General features: G+C 42.1%; 3 protein-coding genes across 3 annotated transcripts; 2 read left to right on the plus strand and 1 right to left on the minus strand.

The window, feature by feature from the left end:
* Positions 1-1047: 1047 nt before the first annotated feature.
* On the minus strand, positions 1048-2133 carry LOC134871884 (histone H2A). The gene has a single exon (XM_063894888.1). It carries the CDS (start codon positions 1974-1976, stop codon positions 1590-1592), a length of 387 nt encoding a protein of 128 aa, XP_063750958.1. The 5' UTR covers positions 1977-2133; the 3' UTR covers positions 1048-1589.
* LOC134871885 (histone H2B 5) lies at positions 1987-4097 on the plus strand. Its single transcript, XM_063894889.1, has one exon. It carries the CDS (start codon positions 2292-2294, stop codon positions 2670-2672), a length of 381 nt encoding a protein of 126 aa, XP_063750959.1. The 5' UTR covers positions 1987-2291; the 3' UTR covers positions 2673-4097.
* A 2804-nt stretch (positions 4098-6901) lies between these two features.
* On the plus strand, positions 6902-15940 carry si:ch73-261i21.5 (zona pellucida-like domain-containing protein 1). The gene is made up of 11 exons (XM_063895379.1): positions 6902-6957; positions 7437-7540; positions 8882-9108; positions 9192-9376; positions 9950-10022; positions 10791-10888; positions 11060-11140; positions 11768-11942; positions 14265-14382; positions 14509-14529; positions 15389-15940. Exons 1-11 carry the CDS (start codon positions 6902-6904, stop codon positions 15529-15531), a joined length of 1281 nt encoding a protein of 426 aa, XP_063751449.1. The 3' UTR covers positions 15532-15940.
* The last annotated feature ends 455 nt before the right edge of the window (positions 15941-16395 follow it).

Below are 16395 nucleotides of genomic sequence, written 5' to 3' on the forward strand. Positions count from 1 at the left end.
TTAAAAAATATGATTCTTGTGTAAAGATTCAACCATCCAGCATTATATTACTAAAACTAAATTAGTAACTAAAACTGTGAGTGGGTTACCAGAAAATTTATTGACAGTAACTTTGCTAAGAAGTTCAAAGTTAAGGCTTCTCAAATGGGAAAGTTTGCGGCTTTTGGTTTAAAATATTTTAATATTTGATAATGATTACTTTAATCCTAATACTTTTAGTACATTTTCCTAATCATACTTTAATATTTTTACTCAAGTACCATTCTTGATGCATTACTTTTTTTACAACATGGTATTAGTACTTTAACAGAAAGAAATGGATTGGAATACTTTTTCATCCACCGCCCTACACCCCCAGCTGTCACGGAACCTCAGACTGCAGCTAGGCCTAGCACAGGTCAGCATCAGGACCATCATGTGGCTGTTGGTGGGGTTCTGCTCACAGCTCTGACATGCACATGGCTGTTCACACCAGTGAACATCCAAGGAGTGGACATAGAGATTGTGAAATCCTACAAATACCTGGGTGTTCATCAGAACAATAAACTGGACTGGTCCGACAACTCTGCTGCTCTCTACAAGAAGGGACAGAGCAGACTCTTTCTGCTGGAGGAGACTGAGGTCTTTTGGGGTGCAGGGGGCACTCCTTCGGACCTTCTTTGACTTTGTGGTGGCATCAGCCATCTTTTATGGTGTGGTCTGCTGGGGCTGCAGCATCTCGGCTGCTGACAGGAAGAGACTTAACAGACTAAAGGCCAGCTCTGTCCTGGGGAGTCCTCTGGACACTGTGGAGGTGGTGGGAGACAGGAGAATGGCAGCCAAGCTGTACTCCCTGCTGGACAATGTGTCCCACCCCCTCCAGGACACCCTGTCCGCACTGTGCAGCTCCTTCAGTGACAGGCTACTGCACCCGCGGTGTCTCAGGGAGAGATACCGCAGGTCCTTCCTTCCTGCAGCGGCTGACTCCACCAGCATGGCCCCCGGTAGACCCCCCATACATACAACAAAACAAACTGAGCAGTTGTTCAATAACAATTTATGTGCAATATATAAACAGAAATATGCCATTAGTAATAACTGCAATATTTACCTGGCTGTTATATCTCACTTCAGGATGTGTATTTTTCTTTATCTTAATATTTTTTTAATGCATATTTTCTTTTGTAAATCTGTCTTTGGCTCTGTTGCTGCTGTAGCAAATTCAAATTTTGTGTCTGTGGGACGGATAAAGGGATTCTGATTCTGAGCGATGCTAACAGCAGGCCCTGTCAACAACACGGACACTGTGCCGGAAGGCTACAGGACATTTATTCAGACATCATGAAATAAATACAACGATGTTAACGTTTTGTAGCAACATTGCATCATGAAAACAACCCTCCCTTCCGAACTGGTCCACATTCAGACCTTTCCCCGGCCTGCAGCATCCAGCCTCCATTTCCCACAATCCTTGGAGCAGTCAGTCGATGACTAACGAATGTTTTCACTGTAGAAACATCGATTTAAAACACAGTCCCTGTTTGAAGGGGTTTTAATCCAAAGAACACAGGTATGAAAAGTGTCTGGCTCTGAGCCGAGCCCGGAAGTGTTTACTTGCTCTTGGCCGGTTTCTCCGTCTTCTTGGGGAGGAGGACCGCCTGGATGTTGGGCAGCACCCCTCCCTGAGCGATGGTCACCCCCCCCAGCAGCTTGTTCAGTTCCTCGTCGTTGCGGACGGCCAGTTGCAGGTGGCGGGGGATGATCCGGGTCTTCTTGTTGTCCCTGGCTGCGTTTCCTGCCAGCTCCAGGATCTCCGCGGTGAGGTACTCCAGCACCGTGGCCAGGTACACCGGAGCCCCGGCGCCCACACGCTCTGCATAGTTTCCCTTGCGCAGCAGCCTGTGGACCCGTCCCACCGGGAACTGGAGTCCGGCTCGGGAGGAGCGGGACTTGGCCTTTGCTCGGGCTTTGCCTCCAGTCTTCCCTCTCCCAGACATGATGGTTAGATGTATGTGCTGACAGCGGACACACTGCGCGAGGGTGGATGGAAGCCTCAGACCGTTACGTCATCGCGCTGTGAAAGGAGGGTATGAACTTCAAAGGCTTCTCTGATTGGCTGACTGAATATCAAACGCGCAAGCCAATGGCGCAGCCTGTCCAGTGCTGGAGGATGCTCCAATCGCTGTGGTGGAATGGCCCACACTTAGTTGCGCAGCCACGTTGTAAATATGGCCTAGAGAGGACGGGGCGGTGACGGCAGCGGTGTCCCGGCCCTTCCTGCGGTCCCACTGACCGTCACACTTAAAATAATAATGCCTGTTCCTATTAATTCTAGATCTGAGGCCAAAAGGGGCTCCAAAAAGTCCGTGACCAAAACTCAGAAGAAAGGTGACAAAAAACGTCGCAGGAGCAGGAAGGAGAGCTATGCTATCTACGTGTACAAGGTGCTGAAGCAGGTGCACCCGGACACCGGCATATCCTCCAAGGCCATGGGCATCATGAACTCATTTGTCAACGACATCTTCGAGCGGATCTCCGGGGAAGCCTCGCGCCTGACGCAGTACAACAAGAGATCGACCATCACCTCCAGAGAGATCCAGACCGCTGTACACCTGCTGCTGCCCGGGGAGCTGGCCAAGCACGCCGTGTCAGAGGGCACCAAGGCCGTGACCAAGTACACCAGCTCCAAATAAAGACTCCACACAGGGACAGTCCCCAGCCCCATCTGTCTGAAACACACTTAATTTTGTTGTGATGTTTGTACCATTGGCAGATAATGCATGCAAGCACTGACCTCATGCTGAATCTGTTTCTCATTTAGTTTTAACTCCAATTTTGTTTTGTTATGTTTAACTTTTAAAAATAAATTATTGATTAAATAAGAGTGATTTTAAGGCTTTAAAACAGTGGAATTCTACACCACGCGTCTACAACAGCTGGTCTGTGACCCCTAGTGGGCCCTCAGAGTTAATGCAAAAGGGCCGCTAAATTATAGTTGAATTATGTATAAGAAGTTGTTGATTTTTTTCTAAAATAAAATGTAAATACATATAATTGTAACATGAAAACAACAACATACATTGGCCAAAAAAGCAACCCAGGTCATTTACACAACAATAACTATTTTCTACCTGTAAACTGCCAATCCTCATGCAGTAATGTTTCTGCTAACCTATACTAAATCAGTGTGCAGCACATATTCAAGGCAAGGCAAGTTTATTTATATAGCTCCTTTCAACACAAAGCAATTCAAATACAAAAATGAAAGACATTGTCATTATAAAGCAAAGAGAATAAAATGAACATAAAACTTGAATAACACAGGTATACAATACAATAATTAAAGTAACAGTACAATGTTATAAAAGAATAATTCAATTAAAAGCAGTGGCAAAAAGAAATGTTTACAGCCTGGACAAGGGCAAACTAATTCATATTATTTCAATGGCTTAGTATTGAATGCACCTTAAAAATATACAGATGTATGTTCATGGCTATTTAGACTGCCTTACACTGTATTATAGGCCCACTTTATAGTACATCTCATCTGCCTTGCAGCTAAGGTAGTCCTGACAATATTCAGACCGATAGCTCCACACTGTATTAATACTGATTTGAATGCTTATTTTGGGGCCACTACTCAGTGTGCTTCAGAATGTTTTATGCTTTTCTTGTGTGGTAGTTCAAGGTTGTATTGCTGTTTACATTTTATAACATTACTTGTGGAATTAAATATCTTCATTACACCAACATGCTCTCTTTATGTAAATGTATCAACTCAACAGTACTGCACACACGATCATAAGTCAAAGTAAAAAATGATTAGCACCCAGGACAAACAGAGTTAGGACCTTTTGAAATCCTCAAAGACTGTATTATTTGTACATGAATCCTGTTTTCCAGTGTTGGATCTTTCAGGATTATCAGGACTGGCAAAACTGTTGATATTTTAGGGGTCTCAAAAGAGCCTCCTCCAACAGATGTCATCTGATGGACCTCATTTTTAGCCGGTACCATCTTAAGACCTTATCTAAAGATTGAATCTCAATCAAAATTGATTATCAATAGGATTATTTCCCATGTGAAAAGCATTAAATAATTCAAAATTAATCTTTAAATAATTCAAACGCAATGAGCAAAACAGCATGTTCCCTGCCTGTTGCATTTACATGTCACATGCTCTTTCAGTGTCAAAATAAAAATTCAATCTGTGTTCTTGATGACATCATTTCCCCATTCCCCGAGAAATCCCTGTTTCAGTTAGCAGTCAAGTGTGTGCCTGCAGGCAATGATTGCTGTCCTGACTGAATAAGCATTATAAAATGAATAAGTTTTTCAATTTTTATTTTTATATGGTCATTGAAAGTCAAAAATATGTCAACATTTTAATCCAAATTGGATTATTGCATTTCCGTTTTACTCAAACAACACATTGATAAGATTAAAAATGATACTCCCATTGTGGAATTAAATTTTCATTTTCAAGCTGACAATATCGTTTTAGGAAATTCCCCTTTGTGCATCATATTAACTGGGGAAAAAAAAACAAAAAAACCCGCTATTTTCTGTCTTGGAACACCGGGGTTTTAGAAACCTGATGAGAGGAATCTTACAATTTTCTGGCCAAAAACAAAATAAACAAATATTTAGTCTCCTCCAGAATTTAATATCTGTGTCGACTGGGCTTTAAAAACGCATTTAGACTTACATGCTTGTAAAGCTTTTTTATGGAGCTATCTTTTCAGGCAGTAATTTAATTTAGATTTTAGTGAAAGATGCTAATTTCCAGATTTTTAGCAAAAAATTCTACTTTACGCAATACAATGCGGTGACCCTTATTTGGAGAGTAAAAACAGCAGAATGTCATTAAATTTCAAGTTTGATCTGCAAGTTATAGGTCAAGTGAATTGAATTGTTTTTTCAAATGTTGCGTATATATGTGTTTCCTCGAAGAAAACACTTTGGTATAAAACATTTGAATACAGCTGCTCATGGATCATCCAGTCCAGCAGTGGCTCAGTCAGTAGGGGCTTGGACTGGGAATCGTAGGGTTTCCGGTTCAAGTCCCCAAACAGACTTGAAATAAGGAAAGTGGACTGCTACTTGGAGAGGTCCCAGTTCACCTCCTAGGCCCTGCTGTGGTGCCCTTGAGCAAGGCACTTGACACCTCCAATCCCCCCTTCCCATTGCTCCCCGGGACAGCACAATAGCTGCCCACTGCTCCTAGTACTAGGATGGGTTAAATGTAGAGGACCAATTTCACTGTGTCTGCTCTGCTGTGTGCATGTATGTGACTAATAAAGAGGGTTTCATCCTCTGATTCTATCATAATAGAGGTTCAGTTACAGTGAACACATGTCCTTCTCAAGCTGCAGCCTCTGGGATTAAGAAAACGTAGAACTCACAGGTTACTTTTAAGTTTTAGTAACTTTTGTGTAAGCTTATCTCCATTGTTAGGTCTCAGGGTTCCTGAGGGGATGTGTGTGTGTGTGTGGGGGGGGGGGGTTTCGGGTGACAGTTGTAGGTTTTGTCTGGCAGGGTGTGCCTTTTCTCTCCAGTCTAACATGATGAGCAGGAGATATCCTTTCTTTACAAAGAGTGCTAGCTCTAGGCAGCAGTGGGGGATGTGAAGAAGAAAACAAAAAAATAATTCATTACATGTTCTTTTTTTTGTTGTGGTATTTAGTTTTCCCGTGTATTCTGATTGTTCATTCCTGGCAGTTGTACCATAAGATATTTTGTTAAAATAAAACCTCATCATGTCTGAGACGAAACAAATATAAAGATCCTTATATTTATTATAAAGTGTTTATCAGCTCAAAGAAGCAATAAAACCTTGTCTGACCCTTCTAACCATCCAGTTTCCCCCTAGATTTCACCATAAATAATCCATAGAGTATACAGTAGGGTACATTGTGACACTTGCTTTGAAAATGATTGCACTGAAAAACAAGTTAGATTTAAAGCAGAGACACTCTATAGGTCCCCCTTTTGTTCCACGTCTGTCAGATGATCCAACCAGCTAGTGTTGCTCTCCTACCTTCCCTTTATCTCGTGGGCTTGCTGAGGACTCTTTAGATGGAAAGGGGGTCAGTATAAATGACATAAAGTTGTGAAGGTAACAGCAGATACAGATAAGATATACAGAGGGAACGAGGGGGGGCAACACTTTGTGGCCATCCACATAAGGTAAGAAAATTACGTTTCTAAGCTTTACTGTCAAAGAGAAATCTTGCAGTGTTGTTTTTGGTTGGTTATGTTATAGTGAACAGGTAGTTCTGTTCTGGTGTCACTTCGTACAGCTGGTCCACAGAAGTCTGTACTGCTTCTCATTATAACTCTGAAATAAGCCATACATTAACCAGCAAACCATGACGTCAAACAGGCTGTCCTCCAGTATGGATTAATCACAAAGAGAGTGTCAGAGCAATGAGAGGATTATTCCTGCTACAGCATATGCTCCACATACATTTCCTGCTACAGATCCTGGGAAAATATCCCAAGTAGATGAAGGACGTCTCTGTCGCTCAGCAGTCACACACGGCACGCTCATGAGACTGTTATTTGAAATCCCATTGTTATTTTTAATGTTACCAGTTAAAGTCGTCTTTATTTAACATATGAATTCACCTGTTTGATGCTCAGTAGTTCCTGTTGAAGGACATGATGTAGGATTTAAAGCATAAGGAAATGTTCTCGAGTTGAATCTTTACTATATCGTTTTAAGATTCCTTATATCACTCATGTCTGCAGTGGTAGAACTAATAGATTCACTCAAATATATATTTTAATATAATATGACATAATATAATATAATACAATGGTATTGCCAGATTTGACAGAAAGCAATTAGAATACACATGATAATAAAATGTAAACACTGGTTCCCTTATAAAAGTATTGTTCCATCCAGAATCCTCTCATGACCCCTCAGACTCCTCTGGTGACATTTGAAGGGGCCGACACAGCAAACCACTGGTCAAAACTAGCTTTATATACTTTGGTTAGGACAAGTTTAATGTAAATGAAACATTTAAAGCTAGGTTTAGAAAGGTTTAAGTGTGTTTACATACTAATTCATCAGTGTTAAAAATGTAACAATGTCATATGATGTCATGATGTTATTGCAGAACAAGTGTATTTTAATACTATATCAGTACAAGGACATGGTGTTGATAAGTACTTTTGTATTTTCTGTTTTTGGACACAGGACTTTTAATCTTGGTACGTTGACTTTAATTAAATATATTATGTCAACAAATTTGACATGAAATTTGTTGACATAATACATTTAATTTAAGTCAACATTTCAGTTTTCAGTGTATCAAGTCATGAGATGATTACTTCTTCCACTATTGCATTCTGAGAGGAAAAGTGTCTCATAGCCCTTGTGATTTACTATGATCCAGCAGATAGGAGAAAGAGCACTTCTGATTTTGGTCCTCTGTTTGTTACAGTTTGAGGACGATGTGGCTGTCCCTTCTCACCTGTCAACTCGCCACCCTCCTTCTGGCCCACGCTCAAAATGCCTGCTTTGGACAGTCCACATTCAGAAGTCCGGGTCGGTGAATCTAGCGGGCTCATCCCCTCTCATCTGCATGCTGCTCTGACTTCCCCTCACACCTCTCTTTCTCCTGAAATCTAACTCTCAGTGTTGGCTACCTGAGGAGTGTGTCTTTGTGTGACAGCTTTAGGGAATTTGAAATGGAGCTTGGGCATTATATTTCACCTGTAGGAAGAAGGGGAATTCTGTGAAGATATAAAATGTTGCACATGGTTTACATTCTCTTAACTCATGCTTCTCTAACTGAATGTGTTTTGCAGTTATATAAAGTAAAACTGAAGTTAGTTGAGACAACCTTAAGAAAATATAATGAGAAGTTAAATACCATGAAACATTTCTCATACATTTATATAATATACCAATTATGAATTTCACGTTAATGCAACACTCTCAAGACGTTTGAAAACTGAATGGAGTATTGCACTTATAAAGCTTGGGGACTTCAACTCCAACTTGTTGTCACTTGTATATGGTGGTCAGGTGGCAAAAATAATCCCATAATGCAACTTGATAGCCTCTTTGGTAGCATTTAAGATGCTATATTTGAACAATATATTGTAGGACCATGTCTATACAAAACCGGTCTGTGAAGTGTTTTGCTCAAAATACCAAACAGATCCCCCATTGTAGCATGCCTCATCCCCCTCTATTTCAGCCCTGTTCCTGAAGTGCTGATTCTGTGACTGTAGCTTTAAATGAAGTAGCTGCTGCTGACCACGCCCCTTTGGAGCTGCTGCTGGCCACGCCCCTTTGGAGCGTCATGATCTCTCCTCTGAAGAGTTTTCTACCGGAGAAACTCAGCTAAACGCTGCCGTGATTAAACGCCATATTATGTTCCAAACCACATCCAGCATTATTTCTGAAACACTTCTCAGTGTTTACCACTAGAGCAGAGACATTATATGTATTATATAAACAACAACACTAACGGCTCATCCAAATGTCTACGTTCCGTTGCGTTGACGCTTGACGCACCTTCCCATTCACTTTGAATGGGATGATGTCAAGCTTTGCCGACCCGCATTGTGGTCTCATTATTTTCTCCTTACACACCGGGGACACTTATGTATAAAATACATCAAAAAGTGCATTTTGCATAATAGGGGACCTTTAAGAAGTCAGATATGGAGTAGTGTGCCACTAAGACACCAACAGACAGAGTCAAGTTAATCTTAATGGTTACAGATCATTCTGGGTAAATTAGTTTACATTTACAAGGCGTACCACCGTGCCGGGGGTCCAACCCATGGCCCTTTTCCGCATGTCATTCAGCTATTAAATGCTAATGGACAAAAAATAATCTCAAATTCAGTCTGATCTCATTCTCTCTCTGTTCAGCCAACACGGACATCGAGGTCCTCTGTGGCTCTCACACGGTGCAGCTGCAGATCCTCATGTGTCCCATCTATTTCAACGGATACAACGAGTCCCTGCTGGCCCTCAACTCAGAACACTCCAAAGCCAAGTGTAAAGGGACTCCTGACTGGACTGCAGACCCGCCTGTTGTCAAATTCAACTTCTCCATCACAGAGGAGGAAATCACTTTCTGCTCCAGCCTGCTGACTGTACGTGATCTAGAGAACTCCCAGCTGAGGGAAGTCCAGCAACACATTCCATAACAACAAACGTTAACTCTTGTTCCTCACAGGTTACTGAGGAGGTGGGCACTGGACTGTTTGCAGACTACTCCAGCGTCCAGTACATCGGCATCTCAGGCATGGTCTGCTCTGAGGACCCCGGCACAGGAGCCATCACATACCACCAAGAGGTGATGTACAGGTTCTCCTGCCGCTACCCACTGCAGTACCTGGTCAACAACACTCAGATGAGCGTGTGAGTGGTGTTTGTAGTTCAAAGTGCACGCAGCAGTAGATTTGGTGTAAATGTAAGGAAAAAACAAATATGACATGTTGCTTTAGCGATTCCTAATCACAGGCACAGTATGGATTGGTGCGATGGTCTTTGGGTTTTCTTCTCCATCTCAATGACTCACAGGAGTTTATTTGAAGGTTTGTGTGAGGCCTCTTTTGTTGCTGCTCTTCGCTCAGCAGTTGAGTCAAGGCCATGCTGGACAATGTATAATGCAAATGATGACAGAATATCCTCACTCTAATACCATGGCAACTAAATGACTTATCACTGAGGGATCAAACGGGCAGCGGCGAGAGGATGTTTACTCAGCTCTGGGTAATAACGGTTAAAATATATTTCTGATATCAAAACATGTTTATGTGAAAGTTGAGTGTAGATGGATGAACGTCAGATCAGATTGACTATATCTAAGAAAGTATCCTGTTACGTGGGGGTCCTCAGAGGTGTTTGTTGCAGGGTTTGAACACCTCAGCGTGTCCCTCAGGTATCGTGTGGAGATGACCTGCTGCTGACTGAACTTTTTTTGTCCCACAGGTATGGGGTCAGCCTGGCAGTTAAAGACAATAATGGGAGTTTCATCAGCACACTGAGCATGCGACTCTTCTCGGTAAGAGGGGTGAAGCTGCTTTTTGTGAATGGCTTTCAGAATTTATTAAAAACAATCACTGCGATCTTGATGTGAATACTATGCCTGGGGGGCTGTCCCTCTGCTCCTGGCATCATACTCTCTGACGGATGTAGAACAACAAATATTTTATACGCCAAAATGGGTTGCCAAATAAATTTGGTTGGCAGATTGTAAAAAAATCTTTCTCGTCATACTAACATCTAAATAGTGAATAAAAAGCCTGCCTCTTTTTAAATATTCTCCTTTTTCTTCTCACAAGTCACCACGCTGTTTGACAGGAGGGAGGTGCGGCCACTGTGGTGTTCCTGTCCTTCCCAAACTTTTCCCCTCAAAATTCAGACCTGTTTCTAAACTTATTATCAAGTACTCCCGCTGTCTTCCGTGCCTGAACATGTGAAACAGATCCCCCACCAGCACATCGGCTTCGTTTGGAGATGATATTAAGAGTATTTTACCACGGCTTTGAACAGGGATCAGCCAATGGTTGTTACGGAGCGATCTGATTTATGACATAATATATTTGTTAATCTTTGTAATTCTCTTTATTTTCTAACTTTAATAACTTGTTAGATACAAATAATCCATATAAGTGATGCCTTGTTGGATTAAAACAGGAACTGTTGCTTCATTTTATGTTTAACCTCCTATCTCTGATGATAAAAACGGATGTTGCATAAAATGTTCCGGGTTCAAATGACGTACACATCGATCCAAACTGCCCCCCCTCTTCTGTTGTTGGGCCTTAAGGACAGCGGCTACTCCTCTTCGCTGCTGATCCCTCCGGGCGGCCTGGAGCTGAAGACCAGAATCTTTGTAGAAGTGAAGGCGTCCAACCTCACTGACAGGTGCTTTACATAAGTCTAGCATCTGAGCTTTCTCATTGTATATCTTAGCTTTAATGTGTGTACATTTTTAAAACCTGTGCCTCAGCCCCGTTATCATAACCAAGACAATCGTCAAATATGCCAATATTTATTTATTTTCTATGTGCTAAAAACCAAAACTCCCCCTGATAGATTCAACGTGCTCCTCGACCGATGTTACGCCACAACCTCGCCTTTTCACGTAGACACCACGTATTACGATCTCTTTGTTGGGTGAGTTAACGGCCGACAGATGACAGATGGAACACCTTGGCTCAGGTTGAGAGAAAAATACAAAGCTGTTTGATTCAAGTATAAGGGTTAGAAATAAAAAAGTGCTTCTGAACATCGATCTCCATCCGATGGGCTTTATTCAATTCAAATGTAACTTGTTTTTTAAACGTGTTCTCTACCTCACTGACACAACCACTAAGCTTTATGCAAATGAAGCACAACGGTCATCCAGTGTATTTTGGAACTGGTGCTGGCACCTCTGATCAGAAACCGTCTGCACAGGGGGATCCATTTTGTTTGTACATGTGAAATCAACATTGACTTCATAATAATAAAGCCAAGCAAAGAATAACCATTGCCACTCAAATAAATTCAACGGTGCTTTGGTGTTGATTGTTTGTAATATGTCCGTCTACAGTAATTTAAATGTCACAATTTACAAAATACAGTATATTACACTATTCGTGTTCCCATAGTATATATGCATGTACATTAGAAGGAGAAGCGTCAAATTGTTTTAGTGTAAAAGGATCTGTACAATGGGCCTATGCTAAACTAAAGGTCCGATTAAAGTCTGTTAGAACACTCTGGAAACAGGACAAATAATCCCCATCTGTCCTCTTCAAGGTGTAACCGGGATTCCCAAACTATGCTGGAAGTGAACGGAGTGCATCAGGAAGCCCGCTTCTCCTTTGAGGCTTTCCGCTTCGTCGAGAGCACGGAGACTGCCCCCCTCTCCACCTACTACGTGCACTGTGCCACCCGGCTCTGTGTGAACTCCTTCTGCCCTCAGCTCACTATGGTCAGATCTGCTTTCCAGTACAAACACACACACACACACACACACACACACACACACACACACACACACACACACACACACACACACACACACACACACACACACACACACACACACAGAGCACAAGCCTGATCCTGCAACACCCTGCTCTCCATTAATGACCACATTTACATCTTGTGTTTTAATTCTACAATATGGCAACTACACTATGGTTGATGTTAGGGGAAACAAGCATGAAATCAAACATGCACCCCGCCCAAGGATGGATTACTGCACGGGCCTAACGGGCCCAGGCCCAGGGGCCCAAGGGCCAAGGGGGCCCTGAAGCCCAAGCCTCCGCGCTACCATTTCAATATTGTCTCTACAACATACTACAATTATAGGGGCCCTGAAGCCATAACATTGGTTACATTATGTAATATATCTCAATAGGGCCCCCCAATCATATGCCACGGGTTGTGTAATTAATTCATCCCTCATACGTTAAAGCCCCCCCCCCAAATTAAATAGAATGGCATATGATAGGTCATATAGTGCTCCTGAACCACAGCTTATCAATGTTATTCATCCCTAATATCGGAAAAGGCCCCTTAAATCAGTTAGAATGGGGTAGGATATACCATAAAGCAGGGGTTCCCAACCTTTTGCAAGGTGGCCCCCCCTTTCGAAGGTTAGAATATTGTCGAGCCCCCCCCCCCCCTCACCCTCAACCTTGATGACGATGCATGATTTCAAGCAGTTTTCTTATGAGTGATGTGATCTGTGTGATGTAGGGGTTTGGGCCCCTTGCATTGCGCCTGCTTATTTTTGACTTATGTGCTTATGTGTGTTCTTTGACTTGTTGTAAATCCTCAAGATACACGTGAATAAAATTTGACTGTGCTTTTAGCGCAACCTTTAACACCGCTGATTTGCGCGTGAGGGTGAAGTTAGCTTGGTGCTTCTTTTTTTGGGGGGGGGGGGCTTTTTCTCGTCGTCACAGGCCTAGGGGCCCAATGACTCTTAATCCGTCCCTGACCCCGCCTAAATGTCCATTCTCCCACTACTTCCGTACAATAACACCGAACCTCTGCTTCGGAGGACATACCTGGGCAGTGTAGAAGTGTTCTTTTATTTGAAGTTCAGGGGTAGGTTTAAAAGCAAACAAAGTGAAGCTTCTCGTATAAGTTTTAAAATGAGTATTTAATAAAATGATGCGGCAGTAGGTTTTACAAAGGTTTCAAAGCTGTGGGCTGTGGCTCAATAGTTCGGAACACACAGGCCACGTAAGAGTAGAAACTCAAAGCGGTTATCTATCTGGCGGTCAGCGAACAAAGAGAGCGATTTCACAATACAAACATCATTTGTGTACCATCCCTTTCCGGTCATAAAAATAAACAACTTCAAAATAAGACGAATTCCGGTCTCATCTTCTCTCATTGGTTGGTAGCGGGGGCTGGATCCTGTTGGCCGCTTGTCGTCACATGGGTGTTTCCCGGTCTCTTCTATTGGCTGACGTCGTCGGGTCCTCTTATGACGTCACTGTCGCCATCTATTGGCGTAGTCATGATGGATGGAATCGGAGGAAACCCTCTTTATTAGTCACATACATGCACACAGCAGAGCACACACAGGGAAATTGGTCCTCTACATTTAACCCATCCTAGTACTTGGAGCAGTGGGCAGCTATTGTGCAGCGCCCGGGGAGCAATGGGGAGGTGGGATTGGAGGTGTCCAGTGCCTTGCTCAAGGGCACCACAGCAGGGCCTAGGAGGTGAACTGGGACCTCTCCAAGTAGCAGTCCACTTTCCATATTTCAAGTCTGAACCGGCGACCCTAAGGTTCCCAGTCCAAGCCCCTGACTGAGCCACTGCTGGACTAATTGCTGGACTAATCGTAGGTGAAGCTCTCACCTACGATATTCTATTATGCAATCCTTCTGAGATGTATTGGTTATTAAACACGCAATAGTATTATTGCAGCATCAATGAGTGAGAGGTAGAGGCGGCGTGTTTAGTATGTAACTCCACGCGTCCTTCTCCCTCTACTCATATATACAATACAACATTAGCTATATGCTATCTGAGACAAATATGGTCCGCCCAGAAATAGGGAATTGTCTTTTCATGTTCCGTTTCAATATATTGATTATTTCTTACAGCAGCACAAATGAGATAATGTTGTGCATCTAAATTACAACGCTTCAACAGACAGTAGTTGGTGTATTTTATGGAAAGCTGTCGTGGCAATGTTCTTCATTTTACTGCTACATCTCAAATACTGGAGGGTCTTCATTTCTTAACTGTCCTATACAAAAAAAACAATCACCTGCTTCACCTGCAGAACTGCGACGCTGACACCACCTCCAGGAGGCGCCGCAGCACCGACGACAAACAGGACACCACGGTGAGCGACATGGCCACCGTCAGCTCAGGCCCCATCTCCACCCGCCCAGATTACGGTGAGAAGCGGAATGGGATCATGCCTCAAAATTCTGATATAGGCCTACTCAAGAAGCTAACAGAATTTCACCTGTCACATTTCAGTCTGCTTGAGTTGATTGAAGTTTTTCTTTTTCCTCTCACAGGGTATCTGATGGCATTTGGAGGTATGCATACACTACCAACATGAATTCATTTTTTATATTTTTATTATTTGTTTAACTAACAGAAGACAAGAACTTCGGACAACAGCGTCTTTTGGTTTCCCTGGTCATGGCTGTGGAAGCACTTCGATTGGCTTTAACAGATGTGTTGGGCATTGCAGAATTAGAGCACCTTTAGACATCAAACATTTGGAAAAATAATCCGATATTTTGTTATTTTCTGTTATTTAGTTGAGAAAATTAGGTATAAAACCATTTTTAACCAATGACTTCTGGGATGGGCGTGGCCAGCATCAGCTGATAGCATTTAAAGCTACAGACACAGAATGAGCACTTAGGGAACAGGGCTGAAACAGAGGGGTTTATGGGATGTTACACTGATCTGTTTGGTGTTTCAGCCAAACACTTCAGAGACGTTTTTATCTGAGACCTGTAATATATTTTTGAAAAAAGATAGTAAAATAGGGGGATTAAAGGGTTAATTGTTACAACCTTAACATGCTTAGTTCTCCCTGGTACCTATAACAAAAAAGGCAATTAATGTCAATGTTTTAAATCTTATATTTGACATGCAAGGTCTCCAAGGACAAGGGACAAGCGAAAAAAAATTCAATTTTTGAGGGGAGCTCAAGAACTCTATAATTTAGTCTAAGAACAAGCATTTTTAACACAAAAGTGCACTTTTTTAGCATTTTGGGCATGGATTATATGAAATTGCATAGGTGAGTAAGAAAATGTCCTCCAATTCTGGAAGGATCAATATGCATAAATGTTTTACAGCAATAAGTTTCCATATGCCAGCTAGTACAGAACGTGCGCCTTGCTCTGCAGGGTCTGTAATACTCAGTGTTGTGCCCCCCAGGTGCTCAGCAGACTCAGGTGGACAGCACGGTGCTGGCGGTGTCAGTCGTAGCCGGCGTGGTCGGGGCTGTCTGCCTCATGCTGGTGGCCTTCATTGTTTACAGGACACACGGCAAATTCTCCAAGACACTGTGCCCACAGTGACCCCACAGTGGGTTTTACTAAACCATGAGAGCATTTTCATATGAGTAGGAGCAAAGTGTAGATAAATATTAGTATTATATACAATACAGGTTCCCTGAAATACTCTTAAGAAAAGGAGGAATGCAGAAATGTGCATCTAGTAATCTTTGAATAAACTTTAGTGCTTCTGTTCATCTTGGAATAAGATAAAGAAAAGAACATATAATATTCAGATAATCTCAATGGAATATGCACTCATAACATTATATAGCCTTTCACTGTGCTTCAGGCTTTGTGTTCAATTTATATTAATATGGTGGGTAATGGAATGCTCTATAGCAGTGCTTGGTATTGTAGCTCATATACCGTAACACTTGTCTATTAACGGTTGTGTTATTTTTATTTCTAATAAAGGTCTTTGACAAAGGTATGCATGGTTATTCATAAGTATTTGTGTTTCCTACAAACATTTCAGAAGATGTCACAATACTGATGCATAAAGCAACAACTGGTATATTTAATGAAGTGTATTATGTGGTGGACTCCTGGAAGCGCCACTTAAGTCAACATCGAGAACACTTTATTTTCTGTCCCACAGTATTTATAATACTTAAACAATGTTTCTTTTCGTGTGTTGATACAGCTTCATACTAACAGTTGGACAGTGTTAACATTTAATTTAGTTTAATTTCATTCATTCATTACAGAGGGATTCCTTTAACCGACCAAACTATTTCCCAATATTTAACTTTGAACGGTATGAGGCAGATTTTCTAAATGTAAAACCCTCCAAAGTTCAGGACTGATCTGATATTAAAACATTTGAGGCGTGAGTGTCAGTAGAAATCACCTCTTGCTATCAAAAGCTGCTTCAATCAACAAACC

This window comes from Eleginops maclovinus, chromosome 11 (assembly GCF_036324505.1).
Source record: "Eleginops maclovinus isolate JMC-PN-2008 ecotype Puerto Natales chromosome 11, JC_Emac_rtc_rv5, whole genome shotgun sequence".
NCBI classification, from domain to species: Eukaryota; Metazoa; Chordata; class Actinopteri; order Perciformes; family Eleginopidae; genus Eleginops; species Eleginops maclovinus.

What these genes read in the sequence shown, in the direction of transcription:
- si:ch73-261i21.5 (XM_063895379.1), top strand. Translation starts at nt 6,902, where the DNA reads ATGACCCCTCAGACTCCTCTGGTGACATTTGAAGGGGCCGACACAGCA. An exon ending in GTCCACATTCAGAAGTCCGG is followed by an intron (nt 7,541 to 8,881) that starts GTCGGTGAATCT and finishes CTCTCTGTTCAG; the next exon opens with CCAACACGGACATCGAGGTC. An exon ending in AACAACACTCAGATGAGCGT is followed by an intron (nt 9,377 to 9,949) that starts GTGAGTGGTGTT and finishes TTTGTCCCACAG; the next exon opens with GTATGGGGTCAGCCTGGCAG.
- LOC134871885 (XM_063894889.1), top strand. Translation starts at nt 2,292, where the DNA reads ATGCCTGTTCCTATTAATTCTAGATCTGAGGCCAAAAGGGGCTCCAAA.
- LOC134871884 (XM_063894888.1), bottom strand. Translation starts at nt 1,976, where the DNA reads ATGTCTGGGAGAGGGAAGACTGGAGGCAAAGCCCGAGCAAAGGCCAAG.